This window comes from Brassica napus, chromosome A3 (assembly GCF_020379485.1).
Source record: "Brassica napus cultivar Da-Ae chromosome A3, Da-Ae, whole genome shotgun sequence".
Classification (NCBI taxonomy): Eukaryota; Viridiplantae; Streptophyta; class Magnoliopsida; order Brassicales; family Brassicaceae; genus Brassica; species Brassica napus.
This window is the reverse complement of record NC_063436.1, coordinates 9,854,911-9,881,815: the sequence shown is the minus strand read 5'-3', so window position 1 is coordinate 9,881,815 and position 26,905 is coordinate 9,854,911. Positions and strand designations below refer to the sequence as shown.

The following is a 26,905-nucleotide window of genomic DNA, read 5'->3' as shown; positions in this document are numbered from 1 at the left end:
TGTAAATGTACTTTAAACCAAACGCAATAAACTCCAAATACGGCCTTACTGTCACACACACACTCTCAGAGTCACGAACACAGTGTGCACAGATCCAAAACATCTCTCGCCCTGATCCCTTCAGACGCAAGCATCATGAAACCCCTAGCCAACGCGGATCTACTCAAAAACCCTACACTCATCAAGATCTCCGCCTTACTCCTCCTCACCGTCGCGTCCTTCTACTTAGGCAAGCACTGGTCCAACGACTCCTACCACCAGCTCCTCTTCTTCTCCTCCTCCGCTACCTCCGGCACCTCGACCCCTAAGATCTCCATTTCCCCCAACAGTAACAAAACCTTCAATCTATCAGCGATCATTCCCTCTAATCACACCACAACACAGCCGCCGAATCCGATTCCGATTCCGTCGGTAGTGACGGAGACGGAGCCCAATCCTCCTCCTCCTCCGATCCAGAGCTTCGGGGTTGTCGATGAGAACGGCGCGATGTCCGACGATTTCGAGGTGGGGGAGGTCGAGAACGTGGAGGATTGGGGGAACCAAACGGAGACCGTGGAATCGGAAAGCGACGGCGAGGCTAAACCTAATAGGTTTAGAATCAAGAAGTTCGGGATGTGTCCCGAGAGTATGAGAGAGTACATTCCTTGTTTGGATAACGCTGATGCGATCAAGAAGCTTGAATCTACTGAGCGTGGAGAGAAGTTCGAGCGGCATTGCCCTGAGAAAGGCAATGGCTTGAACTGCTTGGTTCCTCCTCCTAGAGGCTACCGTCAGCCTATTCCTTGGCCTAGAAGCCGCGACGAGGTACTACTCATTTGCTTGTAATCAGAGCCTGTCCTGAGCTTAGCCATATACATTGTGTTATCGTAGCTTCCGCTATGCAATCTTTTTTTTGAGGTTTGCTTAAGATTAAGATGAGTTGTTTTACGGATAGTTGTGGTTCAGCAATGTTCCTCTTACTCGGCCTCCATAATTTGAATTACTAATGTGGATAGATGATTAGGCTCCTAAATTGATTAAAAAGATATATATTTGATGATTTAGTAATTGTTTTTTTTTTTTTGAACAACAATTTAGTAATTGTTTTAACTCCCAAAAATCTCAGGACCGGCTCTGATTGCAGTTTTTGTTGTTTTTGAGGTTTGCTTAAGATTAAGAGTTGTTTTATGGATAGGTGTGGTTCAGCAATGTTCCTCATACTCGTCTTGTGGAAGACAAAGGTGGACAAAACTGGATCTCGCGAGACACAAAAGACAAGAACAAGTTCAAGTTTCCTGGGGGTGGAACGCAGTTTATTCATGGAGCTGACCAGTATCTGGACCAGATGTCTAAGGTTGCTTCATTTTTCAACAAGTGGTAGTTCTTGGTTTATGCCATCTTTTCATCTGATGTTGAACTGTGGAGTTTGTGTTGGCAGATGGTTTCTGATATCACGTTTGGAAAGCATATTCGGGTTGCTATGGATGTTGGTTGTGGTGTGGCGAGTTTTGGCGCTTATTTGCTGTCACGCGATGTTTTGACAATGTCTGTTGCGCCAAAAGATGTCCACGAGAACCAGATTCAGTTTGCTCTTGAGCGTGGTGTGCCCGCTATGGCGGCTGCTTTTGCTACAAGGCGTTTGTTGTATCCAAGCCAAGCTTTTGATCTTATTCATTGTTCGAGATGTAGAATCAACTGGACCCGTGATGGTAAGGCTCTTTGATATACTTGATTCTTCACCTGGTAGAGAAGAAAGATATGAACGCTTTAGCTTCTATTCCTTCTGAAGAAAATTCTCATTCTGCTGTTTTTGTTTTGTGATGAAGATGGAATTTTGCTCCTTGAGATCAATAGAATGCTGCGGGCTGGAGGATATTTTGCTTGGGCTGCACAACCTGTTTATAAGCATGAAGCTGCGCTGGAAGAACAGTGGACAGGTAACAACCCTTTTATTCTCTGTGGGTATGGAGAGAGTTTTTTTTTTTTTTTCATTCGCTACTTTGATTCAGCCAATATGGTCTGCTCTTTTAATCTCACGTTTTGGTTTGCAGAGATGCTGAATCTTACGAATAGCCTTTGCTGGAAACTGGTACAGAAGGAAGGATACATTGCAATCTGGCAGAAGCCCCTCAACAACACCTGTTATTTGAGTCGTGAGGCTGGAACCAAACAACCTCTCTGCGATGAATCTGATGACCCCGATAATGTCTGGTACAGCTACGAAATCTTTTTGTCTTTCTTTCTTTGTACAAAGACAAAGACAAAATTTGCTTGTTTGATTGCATCTAGTTTGCCTATAGACTTGGTCTTTGACAATGTGTGCATAAAAATCAAACTTTCTATGTCTCATATTGTTTTGTTCTTGCTTTAGGTACACAAACCTGAAACCTTGTATCAGTCGCATACCTGAGAATGGATATGGAGGCAATGTTCCTTCATGGCCTGACCGTCTCCACACTCCACCTGATAGGCTACAGACGATCACATTTGATTCCTACATTGCTAGGAAAGAGCTATTCAAGGCAGAGTCAAAATTCTGGAATGAAATAATTGGGAGTTATATTCGTGCCATGAAATGGAAAAAGATGAAACTAAGAAACGTCATGGACATGAAAGCAGGCTTTGGCGGGTATGAAACGATAACCTCTCTGTTGAGTACTATGTCAATATATAATGACACCTTAGTTTCTTAGCTAACATCTCTTTGTTTGTGGCAGATTTGCAGCTGCACTAAATGATCATAAACTCGATTGCTGGGTTCTCAATGTAGTTCCTATCAGTGGGCCTAATACATTGCCTGTCATTTATGATCGTGGACTATTAGGAGTGATGCACGACTGGTACTGCTTTTCTCCTTAAATCTATCACACAAAAACATAAAACTAGTGAATCTTTGAAGAGTATTGCATGCTTCTTGCTTTTCGAGCTCATGTTTATCTGTCTGTTGTTAAACCAAGATTAAGGTTCTGACTATTTTTAACAAACCTTGCATTCTGCAACAGGTGTGAACCATTTGATACATACCCTAGGACCTATGACTTCTTACATGCATCAGGACTCTTCTCAGTAGAAAGAAAAAGGTAAATAGTTATCAAACTGAGTAATGGTTTACAATGAGTTATAAAGCTGAGTAATGGTTTAACACTCATGGATTACTTTGGTTGTATCAGATGCGAGATGTCGACCATATTGTTAGAGATGGACCGGATACTGAGACCTGGAGGACGAGCATACATTAGGGATTCAATTGATGTTATGGATGAGATTCAAGAGATCACAAAGGCAATGGGTTGGCAAACATCTCTGCGTGACACATCCGAGGGTCCTCACGCAAGTTACAGGATTCTAACATGCGAGAAGCGTCTCCTTAAGGCTTAATACAAAGACAAACTACTGCACTTAGACGACACAAATGTATTGTTTGGTAATCTCTTTATTGTTTGTATTTTTTTTTCTCATTATGTGACTGTAAATTTCTTTTTGGTGTTTTACTGAGTAAAGCTTTGCCTAGTCCTCAGACTTTCTCTAAGGTGAAAAATACAGTATCCGACAAAAATATGTGATGATCAAGCCATGGTATTTTCAACATTTTATATAACATTTAATTATATTAGTGCAGAAAAACGTAAATAATACTCGCTCCAATTCATTTTTGACGTCGCTGTATGCTTTTAATTTGTTTTATTATTACTAGGTCCTTGTCCGCGCTACGCGCGGATAGTATTTTGAATTTTTTTCATATTTTTGTACTATTATGTCAATTGTTTAGTTTCATAAAATGTTATATTTTTACTGTAAATTTGGAATTAAAAATCTAATTTTTCCTTACTGTAAAGTAAGTTAATTTTTTTGAATCTTACTACAACACATTATACACGAAGAGAATATAGTTGGTCTTTATATTCTTATTTGGTGTAATATTGAAAATTTTGATGGTTAGTTTAAATAGTTTTTTTAAATTATATATTTTAAGATTGATTTTCGTGACTATATTCTATAATTGTCTTAAAAAATTGTTTGTCCCATATAGACATCCACATAAATATGGACTTCTGATAAATTTGTTCATTGGGATATTTAGTTTCACTTTCAATTTTATTCTCTTTTTTGGCACCCTCATGCTAGCTTGTGGGGCTAGCCAACTTGGTGCAAAAGGGTTTACAAAAGCTGATCGAGATGCGCGTGATCGAACACCTTTTGCTAGGCTATTCATACGGAATTTTAAAGATCTAGAAATATAAGCAATAGAAAGTTTAAAAAATTCTTTGGATACAGCCTGTATTTCGTCGAGCTCTAAGTCCAATGCAGGCTAATCTTCCTCCTTTTGAATGAGTATAACCAGTTGTTCACAGTTGATTGAAAGACCATCTCTCTGTGTCCAAACTTCAGTATCACTTGCATTGCCCATAGTAAACCTTCAGCTTCCGCTTGCAGTGGTGATTTGGTGCGTGTATATCGGCCCTTACTCCAAACAGCATTGAAAAATCACCATCCATTAACACAAAGCTAAGTCCAAATATGTCTCTTTCATTTATCCAGGATGTCTAGCAGGAGCGTTTCTTTACGGAGGAACAGTTGTGTCCGTTACCTCAACTCCCATATCAATCTCCATAATCTCGTCTATACGTTGATCTATCCTCCAACACTCTGCTTCAATTTTATTCGATAATGAGAAAGACATAATTCCTACGACACTATTAATGATTTTTTTTTTGTAACACCGATACGGCAATTTATGTTTTATTTAACAAAACTCTTATTTTAATTTTGTATTAAAGAATCAATCATATTTTATATTATCCATAATTTTAGTAAATTTGCTTATTTGTCATGTTTTTATTAGGTTTTAGCTAAATTATTGATTTATTATTTATTTTTAGCTAAGTCACTAATTTATTAATTTAAAAAATACCCTTAATTAATATTATATATATATTAAAAAATGAATTTTATTTTAATAATATTAAATTTCTATTTTATATTAAAATTTAGTTGTTTTTCTTATTTGTCATATTTTATTAGGTTTTAGACTTTTAGATAGGTTATTGATTTATTATTAATTTCTAACTTATTCGCTAATGTGTTAATTAAAACAATACCCTTAATGAATTTTATATATAATTAAAAAAATTTTTATTTTAATCATATAAAATTTATATGTTATATTAATATTAAATATTTGATTCTAAAATAATATAAAAAATTATAAAAAAATTTAAAAATAAGATAATTCTTATATATATTTTGTTGTTATCTGAAAACAATAATTTTATTATAAAAGTTAAAAAGATACAAAAAAAATTAATTAAATATTATTCAAGAAAAAAACATTTATATAAACATATTTTCTAAACTATTTCTAAGATATGAGTGTTTTAAAAAATTTAACACGGGATGTTTAGAACACGGGATTATACTTATGAGAGAGTGGCTCGGGAGTGGGCTAGGAGATGGGTCTAATGGGCTGCGAATTGTTGAATTTTTTTTTTAATTGCAAGCCTACTTCGTGATGACCTGGCATATTGGTTGGTCATGAATATTTGTGCACATGTGGATAGGCTTAGGAAGCAATGATTTAGCTCCTTTTATATAGTAGGATAAATGTAGTTTTATATTTTCAATGCAAGTGTTTGATAGTTTTTCCAATTTAATCTTTCTTTTTGAGTTCGTTAAATAACAAAAACAGATAAAGTAGAGTATAGAGGACTAAATAGGTATATAATAGAAAATTTAATGATTTTCTTAATAGGTCTGCAATAACCTTTAAAACGAAACGGAAGGAATAATAATAATAGCTGTGAGCGGTTGGTAGAATTATGATCAGTTTGTTAACCATATGGTTAATGATAATATTAGAAATATACATTATTGGCTATAGACAATTTCTCTCGGCCAATCACTTTGCACTGGTAATTTAGAGCAATACCATCACCAAGTAATGTCATTATCTAAAAATTGGAATTTTATTGTATGAAAAGTTCTAGAGAAGTTTCTTGATCACATATGAATATGTGGTAATAAATAGTGTTATAATCTTCACTTCAAGCTAAAAGACGCCAAAAACAAATCCAGTGGCACATATCAACCGTTTCACGACAACCTCATAAACATATGCCACGTGGACCAATCAAGATAGTACTATCCTCATCGGCTTCCTACTGTCGCCACGTGGCAAGTTGGCCAATCCGCATCGTGTGGCATCAGAGAGTTGAGAAGAGATAACGTAGTAGTTGTTGATCACTCGGTTTATAAATCTCTTGAGTTTCTTGCACACACACCAACATCTATTTTCCATCTTTTCCGATCAAATCTCTCTCTCTCTCCTCAGCTTTTTGTGTGACGCAACACTCGTGGGGAAATGGCCGCCGCAGTTTCCACCGTCGGTGCCATCAACAGAGCTCCGGTACTTTCAACCAGTCTCCTTCTCCGTCTTCACTACGTCGTTAGAATCTAAGTTTGAGTTCAGAACTGAGTCTGGTCTGTCTCTATGTGTGTGTGTTGTAGTTGAGCTTGAACGGGTCAGGAGCAGGAGCTGCTTCAGTCCCAGCTACGACCTTCTTGGGAAAGAAAGTTGTAACCGCGTCGAGATTCACACAGAGCAACAACAAGAAGAGCAACGGATCATTCAAAGTGGTCGCTGTCAAAGAAGACAAACAAACCGATGGAGACAGATGGAGGGGACTTGCCTACGACACGTCTGATGATCAACAAGACATCACCAGAGGCAAAGGTATGGTTGACTCTGTCTTCCAAGCTCCCATGGGAACCGGTACTCACAATGCCGTTCTTAGCTCCTATGAGTACATTAGCCAAGGTCTTAAGCAGTAAGTTGTTCATCTCTCTTAGAGACCTCTCATTAGTTCCCATAAGGTTAGGATTTTTTAAAATTCTTTCTTCTTGTTTAAAAATAGGTACAACTTGGACAACATGATGGATGGGCTTTACATTGCTCCTGCATTCATGGACAAGCTTGTTGTTCACATCACCAAGAACTTCTTGACTTTACCTAACATCAAGGTACATGTTGATTCTGGAACTGACTTAGATCTCAGTATTACCGGTAAAACTTATTTTAGTAGTTAAGGTAAAAAAAGAAGAATATTGGGTTTTGAGGTTATAAAACTACGGGTATAAAAAGTTGTAATTATTCATTCAATAATCAATATACAAACCCCAAAACGGGTATTTGTATCAATCGTGTGTTCTTGCTTTTTTCGTGCTTGATCCCCATTTGTTCACAGCAGTACTAATATTACAGCTATCTTTAGGTGCATGTACATAAGTTAAACATCAAATATTATCTTGAAATGCTCTGGTTTTATTTTTATAGGTTCCACTTATTTTGGGTATTTGGGGAGGCAAAGGTCAAGGTAAATCCTTCCAGTGTGAGCTTGTCATGGCCAAGATGGGCATTAAGTGAGTCTTCTCTCTCTAAATCTATAAAAGTTTCCAATCATTTTTTTCCCAACAAAGTTAAATTTATATTTTTCTTGAAAATTCAATAGCAAAATAGAATGTTTGAGTAAACCAAATAATAACAAAACCAATAATTTTTCTTTTTGGTAAAAACATTATTACATCAGCATATATTGAATATGAATAACAATGAAAAGTGAAATTGACAAAAACAAAAATATTAAAATGCTTAAATATTTTTGCAGCCCAATCATGATGAGTGCTGGAGAGCTTGAGAGTGGAAACGCAGGAGAACCAGCCAAGCTGATCCGTCAAAGGTACCGTGAAGCAGCAGACATGATCAAAAAGGGAAAAATGTGTTGTCTATTCATCAACGATCTTGACGCTGGTGCTGGTCGTATGGGTGGTACTACTCAGTACACAGTCAACAACCAGATGGTTAACGCAACCCTCATGAACATTGCTGATAACCCAACCAACGTCCAGCTCCCGGGAATGTACAACAAGGAAGAAAACGCACGTGTCCCCATCATCGTCACCGGTAACGATTTCTCCACTCTCTACGCACCTCTCATCCGTGACGGGCGTATGGAGAAGTTCTACTGGGCACCCACACGTGAGGACCGTATTGGTGTCTGCAAGGGTATCTTCAGGACTGATAACGTTAAGGATGAAGACATTGTCACGCTTGTTGACCAGTTCCCTGGACAATCTATCGGTAAGAATGATGATCACGAGTTACTTGTTATTGTCTTTTTTTTTTTCATGTGAGTTTTGATTCTTTTATTGTGTGGGTAGATTTCTTTGGTGCATTGAGGGCGAGAGTGTACGATGATGAAGTGAGGAAGTTCGTTGAGGGACTTGGAGTTGAGAAGATAGGAAAGAGGCTAGTGAACTCTAGGGAAGGTCCTCCAGTGTTCGAGCAACCAGCTATGACTCTTGAGAAGCTTATGGAGTACGGAAACATGCTTGTGATGGAACAAGAGAACGTCAAGAGAGTCCAACTTGCTGACCAATACCTTAACGAGGCTGCCTTGGGAGACGCAAACGCGGACGCCATTGGTCGCGGAACTTTCTATGGTTAGAACTCGAGGTTTGAACTCCTTTGTTTTTCGTTTTTGAACGAGAGCATAAAAATGGAATTAGGGTTTTCTGAAATGGGTGTAACTTGCCTTGCAGGGAAAGCAGCACAGCAAGTGAACCTTCCTGTTCCAGAAGGGTGTACTGATCCTCAAGCAGACAACTTTGATCCAACAGCTAGAAGTGATGATGGAACTTGTGTCTACAACTTTTGAGTTTCCCCTTTGTTAAGTTGCTGTGTTTCTACTACTGTCTCTTTTTTTTGTTGCCTTTTGTGTAATTTTGGATTGCTTCATGTACTCTCTTTTTTTGTGATCATGTGCAAACATTAATATTGTAAGATTCGCTTGTCATAAACCATTTCTCAACTTTTTGTTTGCTTTATTAAGTAGATGGCATTCCAACTATAGTTCTTTGGCCATCGTCTCGGAATATTTGACGAATCGATTGTAGATCAGGTTGAGTTGTTCCATATTAAATTTGATGGAATTTAAATTCAAAACCAACTGACAATAAGCTATTACTATCTCTTACAGCTTTGATGTGGCACTTTGTCCTTAATATATTTCACGTTTCTTCTTTCAATGTGCATCAACTGCACTCTTCTATCACTCCCAAACTACTTAACCAGAAAATGTAGATACATTTCACAGGTAAAGCATGAGTGCATATGAATATGATGATGATGATGAAAATGTATGAACATAACTCGAAACAAGTTTATATAATGCATTAAAGTAAAGAATGAAGCTAAAGAGAATCACGATGAACATGCACAAAAGAAAGGTTTCTAGAATGGTCTGATGCAATTATAGATCGGTGAGAAGTTTCTATATTACAAAAGAAGGATAGTGATGTGAAAGAAAATTATTCGATTTCCATGAATCAAAGTGCAGAGTGTATATGATGATGATTATCAAAACTAATCTGTATACATATTATTCAGGTAACCTATAAAAATTCAGAGAAGAAAGACAGAATCTGCTTTGACCAAGGGAAAAAAAAAAACAGAATCTGCAACGAAGAAGAAGACGTTGTGAAGCGTACCTGCAAATGATCAAATCGCTCCAAAACTGATAAAACCGAACCAGAAGTCATTAACACAATTGGAAAAGATTCTGACCATTGTGTTAGAAGTCCCAATTTGAGTGACTGATATGACAGAACTAATATCACATGTTGTAGTTTCGGGCATGGAGGTACTAGGCCCGAACCTAGTACAGTAATTAGAAAAAATAAAACTGCAAGACCGAGAAGTGGAAGAAACTCAAAGACTTTTGAGGCAAAGTTAAAAAGTTTTAATGGGCTCTTATTTTTAAATGTAATGGGCTTACTTAGGAAATTCTCATTACTCTCTTATTAAATTATGTCATTAACCTATGATTTTCATTATTCTTTAATCAATACACCCCAGATCTCTTGATTCTAATGTGGAGTTTAGCTATGCCATCAAATCATCGCTAATTTCTTAAATCATTTTATTTACTTTCCATACCTGTAAGATTTAAATTTTGTTTTACTATAATCAGTTTTGGAACAGTTTGTATAAAAAAAGGTAACGCGAGATAAGAAAGAAGAAAACGTATTAAAAACAGTTTTTGTTTAATAGCAGCAACAAACAACCAAAAGATTAAAGAAAGAAAAAAAAAAAAAAAAAAGAGAGGAGGAAGAGACATGAGAAAGAGAACGTGACAACACACGAGTTGGACGGTTTCTTGTTAAGACAAACCACGACCGTCCCTTTCCCCTCCTCATCCCCTCTCTCTCTCCTCTTCTTCTTCTCCGTTTAGTCAATCAATCAAAAACTCTCCCAGATGTTCTTTTGATTTCGATTCCATTCTCACCATGTCTTCTTCCGGATCGTACTGGTGTTACAGCTGCAGCCGCTTCGTCTGGGTCTCCGACTCCATCTCCTGCCCCGACTGCGACGGAGGCTTCCTCGAACACATCCAACAATCCCTCGATTTCACACCTCCCTCCTCCTTCCTCCGTCACCACCGCAGCCCCACGCGCTTCCCTCCCCCTTCCTCCTCCTCCTCCTCCATGCACACGGCGGAGAACAGCCCTCCTCCTCCTCCTCCCACCGTCACCCGCACAAGAAGCAACTCAAGCAACCGCTCTCCCAACCCCGTCATCGTCCTCCGCGGCGGATCTAACCCCTCCGAATCCGCTTTCCAGATGTACTACGACGACGGCACCGACTCAGGCCTCAGACCTTTACCCCCGAGCATGACGGAGTTTCTCTTAGGCTCCGGATTCGATCGGCTGTTAGATCAGATCTCTCAGATCGAACTCACAGCCAACAACAACAACTCATGTGATAACCCACCCGCTTCTAAATCCGCCGTCGAGGCTTTACCCGTGATCGAGATCGACCCGACCCATCTCGAATCGGATTCTCAATCTCACTGCGCCGTTTGTAAAGAAAACTTCGAGTTGAAATCCGCCGCCCGGGAGATGCCGTGCAACCACATCTACCATCCCGATTGCATCCTCCCCTGGCTCGCGATTCGAAACTCGTGTCCGGTGTGCCGCCACGAGCTTCCGTCGGCGGGGGATGACGGCGGTGGAGCGGTGGCAAATGAAGAGGAGGAGGATTCCGCTGCGGGGTTGACGATTTGGAGGCTGCCGGGCGGAGGATTCGCGGTGGGGAGGATCCCCGGAGGATGGAGGGGAGGAGATAGGATGATGCCGGTGGTGTACACGGAGGTCGACGGTGGGAGGCTCGGAGACGAGAGGCTTCCGAGGAGAGTAGCGTGGGGTTCGAGAAGAGGAGGGAGAGAAGGAGGTGGTGGTAGTAGAGAGAGATCCGGCGGGTTTGCGGGTCGGATTATGAGACTTTTCGGGTGTTTTAGCGGGTCGTCTGGATCCGTAGCTGCTGGATCGGGGTCCGGGTCGAGATCAACCCGGAGGAGCAGTTCGTCGTTTTCTATGTTCAGGACTGCTTCTTCTTCAAGGAGACGACATTAGCTCTATTAGCTTAATTTATCTTAAGGTAAAAAAAAAAACAAAACATTAAAAGACAAAACCCTCTTGTTTGAATTTTTCACATTTTTTTGTGTTCTTCAGTGTAATAATGATTATATTCTTTAATCTATGCGAGTAAATTGATACATAAAAGCTTTATGGTTTAGTGAGATTGATTTGATTAGGTATAAACCTCTTTGGTAGTTATTGTGTGTTACTACTAAGTACAGTTTGAGTTTCTATAATTGTACAGCTATATAATCTTTGAACGACAGACAGAGCAAATGATATGATGGTAGGCTAGAATCTTTAAAAGGGAACAATTATTTTGTGGTCACTTTAGTAGAAAGAAAACGTGGACAATAATAGAGTTATTACAACGCATCTCTGATGATGCTCTCGATAATTGGAGACAGCCTTTGTAGTGTTAGCCATATTCTGTTAAGACCTGTTATATGCTTTATTGAGCTTGGTATGTCAATGAAGTTAATGAACTCTTTCTGTCAAATGAGAAGAGAACACTGAATTGCGTTTTATTATGTTTCCTATTCTCTGGCTCATTCATTGTTCTTCCATGTGTCGTTTTTGATCATAATCGTCGTGTTTTAATGTCACACATCGTATCTAAGAGGATGGATCATCAAGACCAATATACGACCATTTGACTTATATGTTGAAAAAGCCTAATCACTTTGTACATCATAATGAGTTGAACACATCTCGAGCCTCCCAACACATCTGTAATCCAAGCAGTCGATTTAGACAGAATAAGGTCTTTTTCTCAAAAGAATGTTCATTCAAGTAACTGGAGTATACTGACGAAGGTAGCCATTTAGTGTCGTCTTTTGTTTTCAATAATTAGCTACCAAGCACCCGTCGTTTAAGTCCAAAGGAAAAACAGATGACTAGCACTTTGAATTATATTAGTTATGGGGTTTAGGAAAGAGCCTAAAAGTTTGGCTTGCTAACAATCATCATCGACAGAGTTACGTTTGTTTATGGGGTTTAGTCTACACCTACACTTCGACTACTTTTGACAATGTCTATGTAATTTTTTTCAAAAATTTTTGGAAGTCTGACCAATATTTCATTTAGTTTTCCCCAAGACCGGCCATGTTCTCTAGTCTCGACCAAAACTGAAAATGGCTATCAGTAAGGCTGGTTCTCAGTAGATTTAGATGAAATAATTTCATTGTCCTTCCAATTTTAAAGAGTTATTTACACATAAATCTCATGCCCTTCAACTATCAAAAAAAAAAAAATTAGGTAAACATGTTTATGGTCTCTGTAATTTTAGATCCGACCTTGCCCATCATTCATTGGCTATCTCAAACTCTCCTCGATCACTTGAATTACTTGTTTCAAAAATATAAGCCTCAGGCCACTTGATCTTTGCTATATAATTTAGCAAACCTACAATATGACCCAATAACGCAAGCCATTGGAGCGTATTATTTCAGGGCCTTAATTACATCTATTGAGGAGGACCCAACAAATATGTTGATTCATACTCCTCTCATGCTTTGAAGTGCCCAACTGGGCGTAAACACATACTCTTTTGCCTCCGCTAGAACAACCCTAAGTTACATAATTCAACGTTCCAAAATATTAGAACCCGACTAATAAACATGTCATACTAGCATCTATGATTAAATATGTTACATAATCACCCATCGGATTTACCCGGTCTGGAGAACGATCACGGCCTTTTGGCATCGTCTACAATAATACCCAAGTTTGTCTTTTTGTAATTGATTCCCTTGCTAAATTGTCTCTTCAACTTTTTGATTCGCTTGAATTGATACTACTAGATACCAAAAATATTCAGTTGGTTGACGAAAAAATATTTCAAAATGTCAAACAAAAAGAAAATGAGAACAAAGGTGACGCTAGTTTTTTCTGAGAAACAATGGTCAACAAGAGAATTTTAACTTAAAAGAAAATCGTTTGTGGAGGACAAATGGACCTAACGAAAGATATCGAATCGTCGTGGAGGTTAAGTTAGTTGATAGGTACTTTATCAAAGTTAAAGCAAATAAATGTATGTCCTATATAACTTCGCTTTGTTCGTAAGCAACACCGTCGGTCGTTGCTCATATTTTGTAATAAAAATAACAACAATATTAGATATTTCCAATCACACCACTAATTAGTAAAGGTTGTTCTATTCTTGTTACTAATGTTAGACCATCTCCAATCCATCTCCATAATAGAGATCTGTAAAATAGAGATGATGTTTTTGCTCCAATGTGTTCCTCTATAATAGAGGAATTACAATAAAACTATAAAAAATCGTGTAAGACATATTCTCACCATTGACGCTGAAGAACCAAACTACGACTATTAGAGAAAAGATTATACATGCTAATTCATTAGTCATGAAAGGCAGCCCTGACTTATGAAGAGTTTGGCATTTATTAATCAACGATCATTGGCTGGCTTATAGACTAAGTTGTATCGCTAAAAAGCTTGTGCGAAATGGTTTTTACTGGAGCAAATCAACAAATCTGATGATATGATAAACTGATAAAAGAAACATATTCATATACAAATATAGATATAGATATAATATACAGATACATAAATTTAATTAAAAATGGAGTGAAAAATAATTTATTCCATAAATGAAAACATAATTTTATTTTTTTTGTTCATTATTCCATTTTTCACTTCAACACTAAAGAATAAAGTTGAAACAAATCTCAACTGCATTATAAATGACTCTATTTTAAAAGAAAAAATGAGATTTACATTGTAGATGTTCTAAATACACATGAGTGTGAAATAGCGTACACGAATCCAATGAAATGTTAAGAGAAAAGTGAAACATAATAAATATAGGATTCGAATTTTGCTTTGCGTGAAAAACATTTAGCGTAAAGCCTAATAATTATGAGCGCGAGACATCGATGCATGTAGAGGGGAGACATGAAAATCTTTCTCAAAAAGAAAAAGGGGAGCATAAATTTGGCAATGGTCCACTCCCTTACACTTACGCTATTGAACGTTTTCTGTTTCTTTTTCTTACTAGAGATTTAAAAAATGTGCACCAGGGAAACTATATTAGCGCAACGATCAATTTCAAATTTCATATATTTATTCAACTAATTTGAGTTTCACTGCAATTATTATCTGCTGATCTCTTTGTTTGTATTGCGAAGTTGCGAGGGAAATCTTTCCTACTATGGGGTTATGGCGTAGCATGTGTGGTCTCAGTTACCTTTTTGGTAATTACAATTTACTCTTCTGCCACTTCTATCAACTCATGATTCATAGCCCACCTCGTATGAGATGATGTCGTTCCATTTGTCCTCAAAATTTGAGTAGGACTCACTCTTTAGTAGTACATACTATTGACTGTATGCTCTTCAAAAAAAGTGCAAACAAAATTAAACAACAGAAAATAGGTGTGAAATAATATATATAGCATTTTAATCATGATATCTTTTACTCGCTGAGATTGGATATACAAACTAGTTGCACGATTCAATTATACTTCCATATTAAAAGAATTTAATAATGATTTTATATGTTGCTTGAATGTAGCTCAATTAGCAATCTATACGCACTTATTTTTTACGCCTAAGTATTTAGTGAGCTTGTTTATTAATATTCACAATGCTCATATCATCCGATATAATAATAGTCATTATTTTAGACCAAAAAAAAATAATAGTCATTATCAAGCAAGCCTATCAATTTACATTTAAAGCATTTTGAAAAGTATCATTCAAAAGATCATACACAATGTTTTATTCAGATGAATACAATATATATGCCCATATATATATTGGAGTGTAAATTTTGGCCCCCCAAAAAAAATCAGTGTTGGTTAATGTCACTGATATTGAGTTTCTTGGAAGTTGGAAAAAACGTTTTAATTACTCGCGTTATAACTAATGGATAGCAGGCACACAAGTCTCAGACTCACACGGCACTATAGGCACAAAATGTTCTAAAATCGTTGGTCGACTGCATTGCCAATGTGAATATAGAACCCGACGAACAAACAATCAACAACTTATCTAGTCAAAATACTCCTACGGTAGAATATTTATGACTTTTCTAGTTTATAAAAATAAGTAAAGAAGAAAAACAGATGCACATAGTTGTTTTATGATTTAATTTGATTCTGCTAAACCATTTGTGATGACGCTTGATTGAGGTTATTACACGGCAAATTTAGGTTTCGAATGGTGACTGCGCTGCGGGACAAGCGGTTCAACTGCGGTGCGGTTTTAACAGTTATAAAAATATATAGATATATAGTATATGTAAAGATTTTTGTTACTGTTAACTGCGATGCGGGACAGAGCGGTTGTAAACATTCGAAGCCTTAAATTCTTATATCGTTGTTGTGGGAGTGGGAGAGAAGTCTAAGCTATATTTGAAGATTAGATACCAATATTATATTTAGACTCAAAAAAATATGTTTTTTTTTTAAAATGCTGAAGCGAAATAAATGTAAATACGAGAATTTGTTGGGAGAGGAGTGGTAGATACTTAATAAAAGTTTGTCCAAAAACAAAAAAAAAGATTATTTGACTGATTAGAGAGAAGAGAGAAGAGACTTTCTCCGGCGTACGGCCGGCGCGTTAGCGTCCGTGCCGTCGCCGGAAGCACTCCTGCTTCAGCAATTTAGTTTTCCTCCGTCTTGTTTCCGAAGTGCCATCAACGGACGCCTTGTCGGAGCTCTGATACCGTAACTGACCTTCTCGGTGGTCGGATTTTGGAGTGAAGACGCGCTCGTTTGGAGAGCCTCGGGGGAGGCGAATTTCTTGTCGGTTCGGGTTGTGTTTCTCCGGGCGATGGAGGCTTCTCTAGATTCATCGACGCCGGTCGGTTCGCGGGGGGTGGAGGCTATCTCAGATCCACCGTCGCCGCTCTAGCTTCCGGAAAGGGAGGCTTCTTCAGCTCCTTCTTTGCCGGCTTATGAATGACGGAGTGAGGAGGCTCTCAAAGATCTTCGCCGCCGTGTTGAAACCCTAATTTTGGGGTGAGGTTACTGGGTTAGAGGTATTTAAAGTTTGGTGGGTGTCGTGTAGTTCGAGTTTGAGTTTGTGGGTCGTTGAGGAAGAGAATTCCAGCGACGGTGAGGATAGTTAAGCCAAGATAGCGGTGGTTCGCGGCGCGCCTATCTAGGGTTTCTGGTGGTTCAGAGCCGGAGGAGACTTCGTTAGAACGACGATCTCTCCGGCGTGAAGACAGAGCGGCCGTGAAGAGTTATGGTGACGCGGAGGCTCTGCAGTATCGGAGCTCCGGTGAAAAGTGGTTGTCGGTGGCTGGTTTCGGCGGTTGTGCGAAGAGGCGGAGATCGAGTTGAGACGGACGACGCGTGGCGTGCAGACTCTCCAGATGTTTACACGTGTCCGGCCTGTCTCCTTGGTGGTCCTCTAGGGCAAACCGTCCGTTTGTGTGTATTTGGGGCTTTGGGCCGTTAATTTGAATTTGGGCCTCGGCCTTTGTTGTAAGTTGCCTCTCGTGCTAGTGGACTTTTTTTTTGTGGGCTTCGGCCATGGGCTTGACCCTTTTAATCAATAAAAACAATTTGGGAAAGAAAAAAAAAGAGGAGTGGTAGATACTTAGTTCACATGCAAGTGCATTTGTATTCTTATGACAAAAACTTGTTGAGTTAATGTTATACTCCTTCCGTTCCGAAATATAAAACGTTTAGAAGAATTTTTATGTTCCAATATGTAAGTTGTTTTCATATTTCTATGTACCTTTAATTTTATCAAAATTGTAACCAATCAAATTTAATAATTACTTTAATTTTATCAAAATTGTAACCAATCAAATTTAATAATTTTATTTTGTAATTGGTTAAGTAATTTTTAATTTAAAATTTTAATAATATGTTTTAGATAAAAATAATTTTCGTAATAAACATATTTTATCTCAAACATCTTATATAATTTAAAATTTTAATAATATTTTTTAGAAAAAATAATTGTATATTTATCAACACGTGGCCGAGATCAATTAGAAAAAGATACCAAGTATGAATGCTTCGGCTGAAGTGGCAGATATAAGAAGATCTGGTTGGTGCATAGATATGCCTTGTCATCGCCATATATTAACGCTGCTCGACAACCTGTCACCGCCCCTAACTGTTTTCCTCGTTTGCCAATTATCTCTCACTCACACTGATACAAAATAAACAAAAATCTCTCACACATACTAATTTTCATGTTTATAAGTACAGTAGAAGTTAATGAAAGTTAATCATATTAACTTGAAGTTGGCACTTATGATATTTCAATTCTAGTAGGTTGCTCTTTTTGATGATGGTGGCGCGCCGATGCATAAAGATTAAAGTGTGTTTATTAAAAAAGATTAAAGAGTGTTAGTGTGCATGTTCTTTTTTCAACAAGAAGAAAAAAAAGTGGAAGTTCATGTACCTAAACTACGGAAGCTAATCACTAAAAGTTAAGAACTGTAATTTATTTTTGAAATGAACTCGAATTCAAGTGAACAAAAGCTTCATCCACTACTTCTTAAGTTTTCAAACTATCAAAGTATATTTATAAGTCCATAGATAAACATTAGTTTTATGAGAATTTTTATTATATAAACATACTATATACGACGCTTTGACTTTTGTCCGTGCGAACTAAGAAGTGCGACAGCTTTGATATTTAATGTAGATCTTTTGACAAGTTTCATGACATAAATAAAACATTGATTGAATAGATCCGATAAAGTTCGGGTCGTGTGTATACTGTGCGATTCACAACTGATGCCCCGTTGAATGCGGGCAATGTGGAGCCGTTCATTTGTTATTTTTTTCTCCTTTTGAAACTCGATTTGATAAAGTAATCTTTTCTTTTCAAATTCTTCTATGCAAGTGAATTTTTGGGCGGCAATGGTAAAAAAAAATTGTTAAGAGATATATAAAAAATATATTTGTGACCGATTATACTAATGACAGTTAAGCTTAATAGAAAAACAAAATTTCCGTCGAGTTACATTTTCTTATTTTGCCGATCATAAGTTTGAAACGCCTCGCATAAGTGAACTCAAGACTCTTTATTTTGCCGAAATAATGAGATATTTGAGTATCATTGCTATCTAGCTATATAAAATAGATAAAAATATATGTATAAACTATAAAGTATGACGAAACGGTTACAAACCTACCTCCACCTTACGTAGAAATAGTAATCGAATTTTTAAAGTTTAATTTTTACAAAAGCAATAAAAAGATAGCCAATAATATTTCTCAATCTCTCTCTCTCTCATTTTGGAGTTACCCTCCCTCCATAAATACCGAACCTCACTACTTCTTGCTCCTCAGTCCTCACCATCATCTCTCCCATTAACAAAACGTAACTCTTCTTTAACAAGAGCGCAAGCTCGAAAGAAAGCGCTCTTGAGAAGGAGTAATTTAAAACCCCTTCTCAAATAATAACACAAACAAAAATGGCTATTATTAAACTAGCCATTCTCTTCACTACATATCTCCTCTTTAACCTCGCTGACGCAAGAATCCCCGGCGTCTATTCCGGTGGCGCGTGGCAAAACGCACACGCCACTTTCTACGGCGGCAGCGATGCCTCCGGAACTATGGGTCAGTCCACAAAAACAGAGTAAATGCACCAAAAGAAAGGTTCATTTTTAACAAAATGGTTATTAATCTGTTTTGACTTTACAGGAGGAGCTTGTGGTTACGGTAACCTTTACAGCCAAGGCTACGGAACTAACACGGCTGCTTTGAGCACGGCTCTGTTTAACAACGGCATGAGTTGTGGAGCCTGCTTTGAGCTAAAATGCGCCAACGACCCACAGTGGTGCCATTCAGGTAGCCCATCTATCCTCATTACCGCAACCAACTTCTGCCCACCAAACTTTGCTCAGGCGAGCGATAATGGTGGATGGTGCAACCCACCACGTGAACACTTCGACCTAGCCATGCCTGTCTTCCTCAAGATTGCTCAATACCGTGCCGGCATTGTCCCTGTCTCATACCGCAGGTACAAAATCTTGTATTACAAGAACATAAAAAATACCAAATATTTAACCTAATAGTTGAGTATTTCTAAGTTAAAGACCTCTTAAAATTAATGTAAACTCTCAATTTAGTTAGAAACAATCTTATTTTAGAAAGGGCTTACTAAAAACAATCTTTTGTTGTGTCATTATAATATTTTGTTTAAGATAATTTAACTAACGAACTTTGACTTTAATTTAACTAAAAAGATTAGCTCTCTAATACCCAAAAAATCCATATATTCATGCAAGTAAGTTAGTAAACGAGTGTAAAATTGTTGGTCTTCTTTTGTAGGGTGCCATGCAGAAAGAGAGGAGGAATAAGGTTCACAATCAACGGTCACCGTTACTTCAACTTGGTTCTGATCACCAACGTTGCCGGAGCAGGAGACATCGTGAGGACGAGCGTGAAAGGTTCAAGGACTGGTTGGATGAGTTTGAGCAGGAACTGGGGTCAGAACTGGCAATCTAACGCTGTTTTGGTTGGTCAGTCACTTTCTTTCCGTGTCACCGGCAGTGACCGTAGAACCTCTACTTCATGGAGCATCGTTCCTTCTAACTGGCAGTTTGGTCAAACCTTTGTCGGGAAGAATTTCAGGGTCTAAGTGAGTTTCGAGAAACTAAACATTGAAGTGGTCGAGAGTCTCGAGACAAAAGAAATCTCCCCGCTAATTGAGGGGAGAATAGTATCTTTGACTTTTATGTGTATTTTCTTATTAATGTTTTTGTTTTTTTTTTGGTGTTTTAATTGTGAGTTATATTTAGCTGAAGTGGCTGTGAGAAAATCTTGCAACAGCCCGCAGCTACTTAAGTATTTTACATTGGTTGGCTTGTAAGTTACAACTTGTAACGTGTAATCTAAAACATGGTTATGTTGTGAAACTATTTACTAATCTTCGTGTTTGTTTTTAACTAGCCTTTGCAAAACAGTTACTCTGACACAGTAGTACAGTACTCTGACACTGAAGAGTGTAGCTAATGCACGTTAGTGAAAAGTGATAGATTCTCAGGGTTCCCACTTAGATTTTGTGACGAGAAGCAAGAATAATACGGTCTAAAACGCCTTTAATAAGTGGGAACTGGTTTTTTGACCGATTAATTGAAAAGTAAACAATAAAAGTATTTTCCGACAGCATTTGATGCGAACGTAGCACAAGTCCACAAGGTCCTTTACTTGTTATTCATTACTATTTTATTTTTGGTGATATGAACCGGACATGTCTCCTCCACTTACAAATTTAGCTAAAATTTGTTACATCATATACTTTATCCGTTTTATAAAAAGATAAATATCTTGATAAAGAAAAATTATTAAAAAAATTGATGTTATAATTTTGTACATATTTTCTTTTCTTTTTTTGGTCAAAATTTTGTAAATATTTTCATGATGATAAATTATAAAAAAATTAACTAATTTGATTTTGAATAACCTTTGATTCAAACTTATTGTAAATTGTTAATTATATACAAGAATGCATTCATAGTTATTTTTAATTTGTTTATTAGTTCTTACTATGTGTGAAAAGCTAATCTACTAATTTGAAAAGCTTATAAACGTAAACAATAGGCAACGTATAACTACTTACCTGTAAAGGCACATGAAGAAGTGGCATCCATGAACATAACAGAACGAGAGCCCTGAGTGAGTACTTGAGAGAGTAGTGATGTGACGACGATTATGTCTTAGTGGAAAGCTGTTGCGTCTCACATGCTTATGTCTTGCCAGTGTCCTCTTCTGCTCGGTCATCTCTTGCGTTGGTCTCTGTTCGTAGTATAGTTCAAGCCTCGGCTCCCCGATTTCTCCCTACTATTGATTCAAGAGTGTAATTACCCAATCCAAAACGCATAAATTAAAATTGATAATAACTCAATACAGATTTACATAAAACGATGGTGAGAACAATATTTAAAACCGGTTGTGCCTTGGTTTTACATTTGTGATTTATTTCATAAGGTTTTCATTTGCTTCATGTAAATTGCTTTTTGCATAATTTTCTCTCCAAAACAACCTACAATACTTTACCTAGTGGTTAAGTTACATTAGCCAAGAAAACTCAAATTCGGATTTGTGTTATTTGTTTTGCATTTGCATCACTGATTAACTTCTAGTATTCTGGCTTGTAACATTGAAAAATTGTTGATTCAAAAACTGGAGATATTCGAAAAATCTCTACATCAAATGTTTTGAGGAACAAACAAAATACAATAGTGGTTACAACACACCAAGAAAAAGTTACCACATATATACTTCATTCGACTAGCACGTGAGGAAGCCTAAAGGCTAAAACCACATGTTTCTCTAAGGTTGAGTATGTGACTTGTTGCCGGCAAAATTTTATGTATCCTTTATTAATCTCGACCTTCACGGTTTGTCCATAACCGTATTGGATTTGCAGTAACAAGTGCCTGGCCGTCCATCACTGAACTATTAACCAGCTTAATGCTTCCCAAAAGGTCTTTGTTTAAATCGTGTTTCTTGTAACTTAGCTCCGGTTTTAAGACCCTGTTTCTTGGCATCCTTAACCGGATCGGGCTGAGTCGGTTTTCCCAAGTTGTCCTGAAGTTGTTGCAAGGCACGGACCACTTGGTCCATGGTCGGACGTGACTTGGGTTCGATGGAGAGACACTGCACAGCAATGCTGGCCAATCTCACTGCCTCTTCGGGTAGGTACTGCGTGTCCAGCCGAGCGTCCACTACTTGGAGCACCTTGCGTTTGCTTGTGAGGTACGGTCGAGCCCATTCCACAAGTTTTTCTTCTTTAGCCGGCCTGTTATGGTCCAACGCTTGTTTACCCGTCAAAATCTCCAAAAGCACAACACCGAAACTGTATACATCGCTTCTTGCATTTAAGTGACCTAAAAGTATACAAAATCGGGAAGATGAAACAAGTATTCATTATATCTATACCCGGTTATAGAATTTGATCAACCTTTAGTTGACTTTATACCTGAAGACATATACTCGGGAGCCGCATAGCCATATGTACCCATAACCCTTGTACTAACATAGCTTCGATCACCCGTTGGACCGTCCCTCGCCAGCCCAAAGTCAGAAAGCTTCCCATTGTAGTCCTGTCAATGGAACCCAAAGTCATCAGTAAAAAAGTGAGATCATCTAATTCATTCAATACGTGATTCTCTGCCTTACAGCGTCAAGCAAAATGTTGGAGGCCTTAATGTCTCGGTATATCACTTTGACAGGGTCACTATGAAGAAAAGCAAGTCCCTTTGCTGCATCAAGCGCAACCTTGACCCGTAGAAACCATGGCAGCGGCTTAAAATATGTACCTCCTGCTCCAAAACCACTTCCATTAGTACAAATACACAATACGGAAACAAGATTGTTAGGATATTACAAAATCGCCTAAAATATATTTTCTTGTAGTTATTAAGAAAGTTACTATTCATGTAATTATGTAAAGACATTTCTAGATAAGTTATGCATTTTGTATAAATAATTAGCATACAAAAGGCTAATGAATAAAACTAGTGAAACTATTATACTACTAAACTTATCAAAGATGTTTCATCAATAGGACTTACTTCTGAATAGATGGTTCTCAAGACTTCCTTTTTGCATAAACTCATATACAAGAAGATGGTGCTCATCCTCCAAGCAATAACCAACCAGTTTCACTAGATTGGGGTGACTCAATTGTCCCAAGTAATTAATCTCCGTCTGCATCAGAACAGAACACAACACAACACATCAGACACAATCACACACATAATAAAACTCTCAAGTTTTGAAATTTGAAGAAATGAATGCTAATGTACCAGCCATTCACGGTGACCTTGAAACCCTTCTTGGTTAAGCTTTTTAACAGCGATGACTAAACCGGTTCCGGGTCTAGTCGGAGTGAGACTGGTTTCATCTAACCAGCCTTTAAAGACACAACCAAACCCACCTTCACCGATCACACTGTCCGGTCTGAAGTTTCTGGTGGCGAGTTTGAGCTCGTTGAAGGTGAAGCTCTTGACAGGGGTTGAATCAAGAATCTCCCCTTCCGTCTTCTGAGCAGCAGCCACCGTGGACGATGATTTCCGGCTTGAGATGCTTAAACCGTAAAGATCGCTGCTCTTACCTAAACATACACAAACATATGTTAAACCAAACTCAAACCTGGAGCAAAATCAACATAACGAAGAAGGAGATGGTACCATTGTGAAAAAGATTATCGGCTTTGACACAAGAGCTGAAGCAAGAACCCATTTAGCTAAGAAGAAGTGCGTTTTCTACACTTTCTTGATTCTTGAGCGCTCTTGTTCAGCTTCTTGAGGAGGATATGTATGGTTTATGAGCAGAGAGGATAAGAGGAATTATAGAAACTTTTGACAACCCACGCGGTTAAAGAGAGGGAGAGAGAGATGTGAACAGAGATGGCGAGGTGACGAAATGAGAAACAGGGTTGGTGTTAATGAGAGGCACGAGGGGGTGACCGAATAAGGATTGGTTGATTTGTCTTTTGTATGTGTTGAGAAATAAAAGTCAAACAAATGAACATAGTTTGGCCAAAAGATAAAAAGGTGTTTGATTCGATTTTATTTTATCGACATGATCAGGCCGGCTCTAAATACTTTAAGGAACTATAAACAATTTAATTAATATTTTATTTTATTTTGAAATAAGAGAAATTACGTTTGTGCAAAAAAAATCTTAAATTTGAAAATGTATAGACCAATTATTCTGGATATGTCTTGACCCACTATTAAAAAAGTCTTACGTAATGTTTTGGCAATATCTTTAATGATTTTAACTTTCGCGGGTAATATATATATCCTAGCTGATTTTATTTCGTGGAAATTGAGAAGAAAATTATGGTTTTGGGTGCCTTTTTTTGTTACCTACATATCTGAAAATTAACCATTTATGGGACGACAGAGAAACACACGAGTGAAGACTTTATATTTGCTGTCGTAACAAAATATTTATTTGGTCTCGGGTGTGTCATCACTGTCATGTCATGTGTGTGTAAAGTAAAGTAACATAAAATACGTATAATTGATTAATTTCTAATTTATTAGCTTCTTATAATGATTTTTTTTCTTTTACCGATTTACGTTATTTCTGACGATTTTTTTCTGATATTTTTTTTTGTTCGATAGCTGGTTATCACTCAAGTTTGTAATTGTTATCAATGGGTTTGATAGGATTCCACTATTTGGGATCTCGTTAACAATATTTTTTTTATTGAAATTAACAATAGTTGTATATGACGCAGTTTGAGGCTCAGGATGTGACCTCAACTCTATAATCTATCAGTTAATTTGGTACAATTCAGCTAAGACTTCGTTTTGGCTTTTAATAGTCTTTGTTGGGTATAATTTTTTTTATGTTTTCGTTGGGTTGCACTTAAGATCATATAGAAATTCCACAAAGCTACAGTCATGGACTTGAACCTTCTCTTCTTGTTCTTTCAAGATATCCCACATTTTTAGTCAACATTTGGTTAGCCGTCATGAACTGACCCTCTACTTGTAAATGCATTTTCAATTAAAATATGTTTCAATTGTTTTTCTTTTGACACCATTTATTTTTTTTGTGTCAACTATCATCATCTATTAAACAATGTTTTTTTTATCTTTGTTTTCTTGTTGTGCAGAAAAAAGTTCCGCGATAGATGTAGGTTGGTCTCTACTAATATGTGTACCACAATTTTTTGCTTAAACTATAAGAATTATTTTGTATCAGTGTTGTAAAATCCAATCACCCGACACTAATTTGAAAATCGAGATGTAATGTACGAAAATCATTTTGTTTCCTGTCGTACGGAAGTAAAGAAAACTCGGTATTCTAGATTGACAAAGTTTCTTATTACACACAAAATAATAGGCCCAAGCTTTCATTTTTATTCCTTCTCTCTCATGAAAGTCATAACCAAGAATGTATTTAAAAGGAAAATAGGTTTGACTTGGGTGGTAGGTTTTTGATTATGTGTCGCGTATTGTTTTGGAAGTCCCTGTCTGATTGGTACTAACTGGACTTTTTTGTAAATAATCTACAAGAATCCATATTCAAATCATAGAAGATCTTAAATATTTACGCGACACGGGCTGGACAATCTTGACGTACGGAGGTACTTCTTGGACTTGCCGTGTCTTGTCTTCCACACATAAGCTAAACGTCTTTTCCCTGAAAGTTAATTACCATTTGTTCCCATGATATCATGTACGAGAAATTATTTTACTTTTCGTTTGTTTTCTCTTTGGTGAGAATTTTTCTTTATATGGTTTAGACTTGAGATGTCGCCCAGTTTATAAAATTTGCTTAGTTGGTGCAAAAAAAATATTAAATTGACATTTCCATTGTTGTGCCAGTTGATTTCAACTAACTTTTCTAATATTCATGCATGACCTCTGAATTCATGAGTATGAAATCGGTATTTCATATATGATCTTCCTGTGAAAGTTTGAGATCTGAAAAATATACTTTTCTTAACTCACTTCACCTGTACAATAGTTCTTCAGTTACAATATATATAGTGTAAAGAAAGATTGTAAACCCTAGAGCCACACTCTGATCTCTATACAAGTGGTGTAATCACAGCCCTTCGATGCATTGCCCAAGAGGGCTGAACGTATTCTTCAGGACCACACCACCAGCTGTCGCTGACCTCATCCCTTCCGTACTCTGTAGACGACCGTTTGAATTACTCATAACACTTCTTCCTTTTACCGCCTTCTCACTTGGGCTTTGTCTTAACTCAACACTAAGGCCCAAGTCATGTGTGTGAACTCGGCCCTCATGTGTGTGAACTCGGCCCACTACATCCTCCTTCTTCTCTTTTACCGTCTCTGTTTCATATAACAGAGTTGTGTTACGCACACCCCCCCGCAAACTTGGCAGTTGTAGAGTGCCAACGCCGAGTTTGTCACGCAACAACGTGAACGACCGTCTTGGGAGAGGTTTCGTAAAGATGTCGGCAAGCTGATGTTCGGACGGAATATGCGTAACCTCAATTAACCCAAGCGCCACACGTTCTCGTATGTAATGATAGTCGATCTCCATGTGTTTAGTACGACCATGGAAACCCGGATTTGCAGAGAGATGAACAGCAGACAAGTTGTCACAGCGGAGGAGAGCAGGAGAGTCTTGAGGTATCCGAAGGTCGCGAAGAACATAAATCAACCAAGTGAGCTCACATGCCGTCTGAGCCAAGGCACGATACTCAGCCTCTGTCGACGAGCGAGAAACCGTAGGCTGACGTTTCGCACACCACGACACCACATTCGAGCCAAGCAAAGCACAAAATCCCGTGGTGGAGCGACGAGTGTCATGGCAGCCCGCCCAGTCACTATCACTAAAGGCATTGAGGGATAAGGATTGATCGCGAAACAAGTGAATACCAAATGCCGTAGTGCCTCGGATATACCGCAAGATGCGTTTCAGCATCGCAAAATCAGTCATCGTAGGCAAGTGCATACGTTGACACACAAGGTTAACGGCAAACTGAATATCAGGCCGAGTCAAGGT

General features: G+C 37.8%; 5 protein-coding genes across 5 annotated transcripts; 4 read left to right on the top strand and 1 right to left on the bottom strand.

The window, feature by feature from the left end:
- Window positions 1–3,628, top strand: LOC106438074 (probable methyltransferase PMT11). Its single transcript, XM_048775759.1, has 9 exons — window positions 1–804; window positions 1,175–1,333; window positions 1,418–1,688; window positions 1,806–1,916; window positions 2,031–2,190; window positions 2,351–2,608; window positions 2,697–2,819; window positions 2,982–3,059; window positions 3,150–3,628. The coding sequence occupies exons 1-9, from the start codon at window positions 136–138 to the stop codon at window positions 3,355–3,357; spliced, it is 2,037 nt and encodes a 678-aa protein (XP_048631716.1). The 5' UTR covers window positions 1–135; the 3' UTR covers window positions 3,358–3,628.
- A 2,492-nt stretch (window positions 3,629–6,120) lies between these two features.
- On the top strand, window positions 6,121–8,845 carry LOC106438075 (ribulose bisphosphate carboxylase/oxygenase activase, chloroplastic). Its single transcript, XM_013879129.3, has 7 exons — window positions 6,121–6,382; window positions 6,484–6,803; window positions 6,891–6,996; window positions 7,310–7,395; window positions 7,641–8,113; window positions 8,194–8,475; window positions 8,575–8,845. The coding sequence occupies exons 1-7, from the start codon at window positions 6,338–6,340 to the stop codon at window positions 8,688–8,690; spliced, it is 1,428 nt and encodes a 475-aa protein (XP_013734583.1). The 5' UTR covers window positions 6,121–6,337; the 3' UTR covers window positions 8,691–8,845.
- Window positions 8,846–10,087: 1,242 nt separating this feature from the next.
- On the top strand, window positions 10,088–11,595 carry LOC106438077 (probable E3 ubiquitin-protein ligase RHC2A). Its single transcript, XM_048775758.1, has one exon. The coding sequence runs from the start codon at window positions 10,321–10,323 to the stop codon at window positions 11,443–11,445; it is 1,125 nt and encodes a 374-aa protein (XP_048631715.1). The 5' UTR covers window positions 10,088–10,320; the 3' UTR covers window positions 11,446–11,595.
- A 7,144-nt stretch (window positions 11,596–18,739) lies between these two features.
- LOC106438079 (expansin-A4) lies at window positions 18,740–20,343 on the top strand. Its single transcript, XM_013879132.3, has 3 exons — window positions 18,740–19,012; window positions 19,097–19,415; window positions 19,727–20,343. The coding sequence occupies exons 1-3, from the start codon at window positions 18,865–18,867 to the stop codon at window positions 20,034–20,036; spliced, it is 777 nt and encodes a 258-aa protein (XP_013734586.2). The 5' UTR covers window positions 18,740–18,864; the 3' UTR covers window positions 20,037–20,343.
- A 1,209-nt stretch (window positions 20,344–21,552) lies between these two features.
- LOC106438078 (serine/threonine-protein kinase BIK1) lies at window positions 21,553–23,942 on the bottom strand. Its single transcript, XM_013879131.3, has 6 exons — window positions 23,593–23,942; window positions 23,209–23,516; window positions 22,975–23,110; window positions 22,580–22,722; window positions 22,380–22,503; window positions 21,553–22,287 (listed from the first exon to the last, which is right to left on the bottom strand). The coding sequence occupies exons 1-6, from the start codon at window positions 23,642–23,644 to the stop codon at window positions 21,869–21,871; spliced, it is 1,182 nt and encodes a 393-aa protein (XP_013734585.1). The 5' UTR covers window positions 23,645–23,942; the 3' UTR covers window positions 21,553–21,868.
- Between the last annotated feature and the right edge of the window lie 2,963 nt (window positions 23,943–26,905).

Bases quoted from the DNA above. Each gene is read 5' to 3' on its own strand.
- LOC106438075 (XM_013879129.3), top strand. From the start codon at position 6,338: ATGGCCGCCGCAGTTTCCACCGTCGGTGCCATCAACAGAGCTCCG. The intron at 6,383-6,483 runs GTACTTTCAACC...TGTGTGTTGTAG, and splicing joins GTGCCATCAACAGAGCTCCG to TTGAGCTTGAACGGGTCAGG. The intron at 8,114-8,193 runs GTAAGAATGATG...TTGTGTGGGTAG, and splicing joins GTTCCCTGGACAATCTATCG to ATTTCTTTGGTGCATTGAGG.
- LOC106438074 (XM_048775759.1), top strand. From the start codon at position 136: ATGAAACCCCTAGCCAACGCGGATCTACTCAAAAACCCTACACTCATC. The intron at 805-1,174 runs GTACTACTCATT...TTTTATGGATAG, and splicing joins GGCCTAGAAGCCGCGACGAG to GTGTGGTTCAGCAATGTTCC. The intron at 1,334-1,417 runs GTTGCTTCATTT...TTGTGTTGGCAG, and splicing joins ATCTGGACCAGATGTCTAAG to ATGGTTTCTGATATCACGTT.
- LOC106438077 (XM_048775758.1), top strand. From the start codon at position 10,321: ATGTCTTCTTCCGGATCGTACTGGTGTTACAGCTGCAGCCGCTTCGTC.
- LOC106438079 (XM_013879132.3), top strand. From the start codon at position 18,865: ATGGCTATTATTAAACTAGCCATTCTCTTCACTACATATCTCCTCTTT. The intron at 19,013-19,096 runs GTCAGTCCACAA...TTGACTTTACAG, and splicing joins CGATGCCTCCGGAACTATGG to GAGGAGCTTGTGGTTACGGT. The intron at 19,416-19,726 runs GTACAAAATCTT...CTTCTTTTGTAG, and splicing joins GTCCCTGTCTCATACCGCAG to GGTGCCATGCAGAAAGAGAG.
- LOC106438078 (XM_013879131.3), bottom strand. From the start codon at position 23,644: ATGGGTTCTTGCTTCAGCTCTTGTGTCAAAGCCGATAATCTTTTTCAC. The intron at 22,723-22,974 runs GTAAGTCCTATT...GTTTTGGAGCAG, and splicing joins TGAGAACCATCTATTCAGAA to GAGGTACATATTTTAAGCCG. The intron at 22,288-22,379 runs GTATAAAGTCAA...GTATACTTTTAG, and splicing joins TCCCGAGTATATGTCTTCAG to GTCACTTAAATGCAAGAAGC.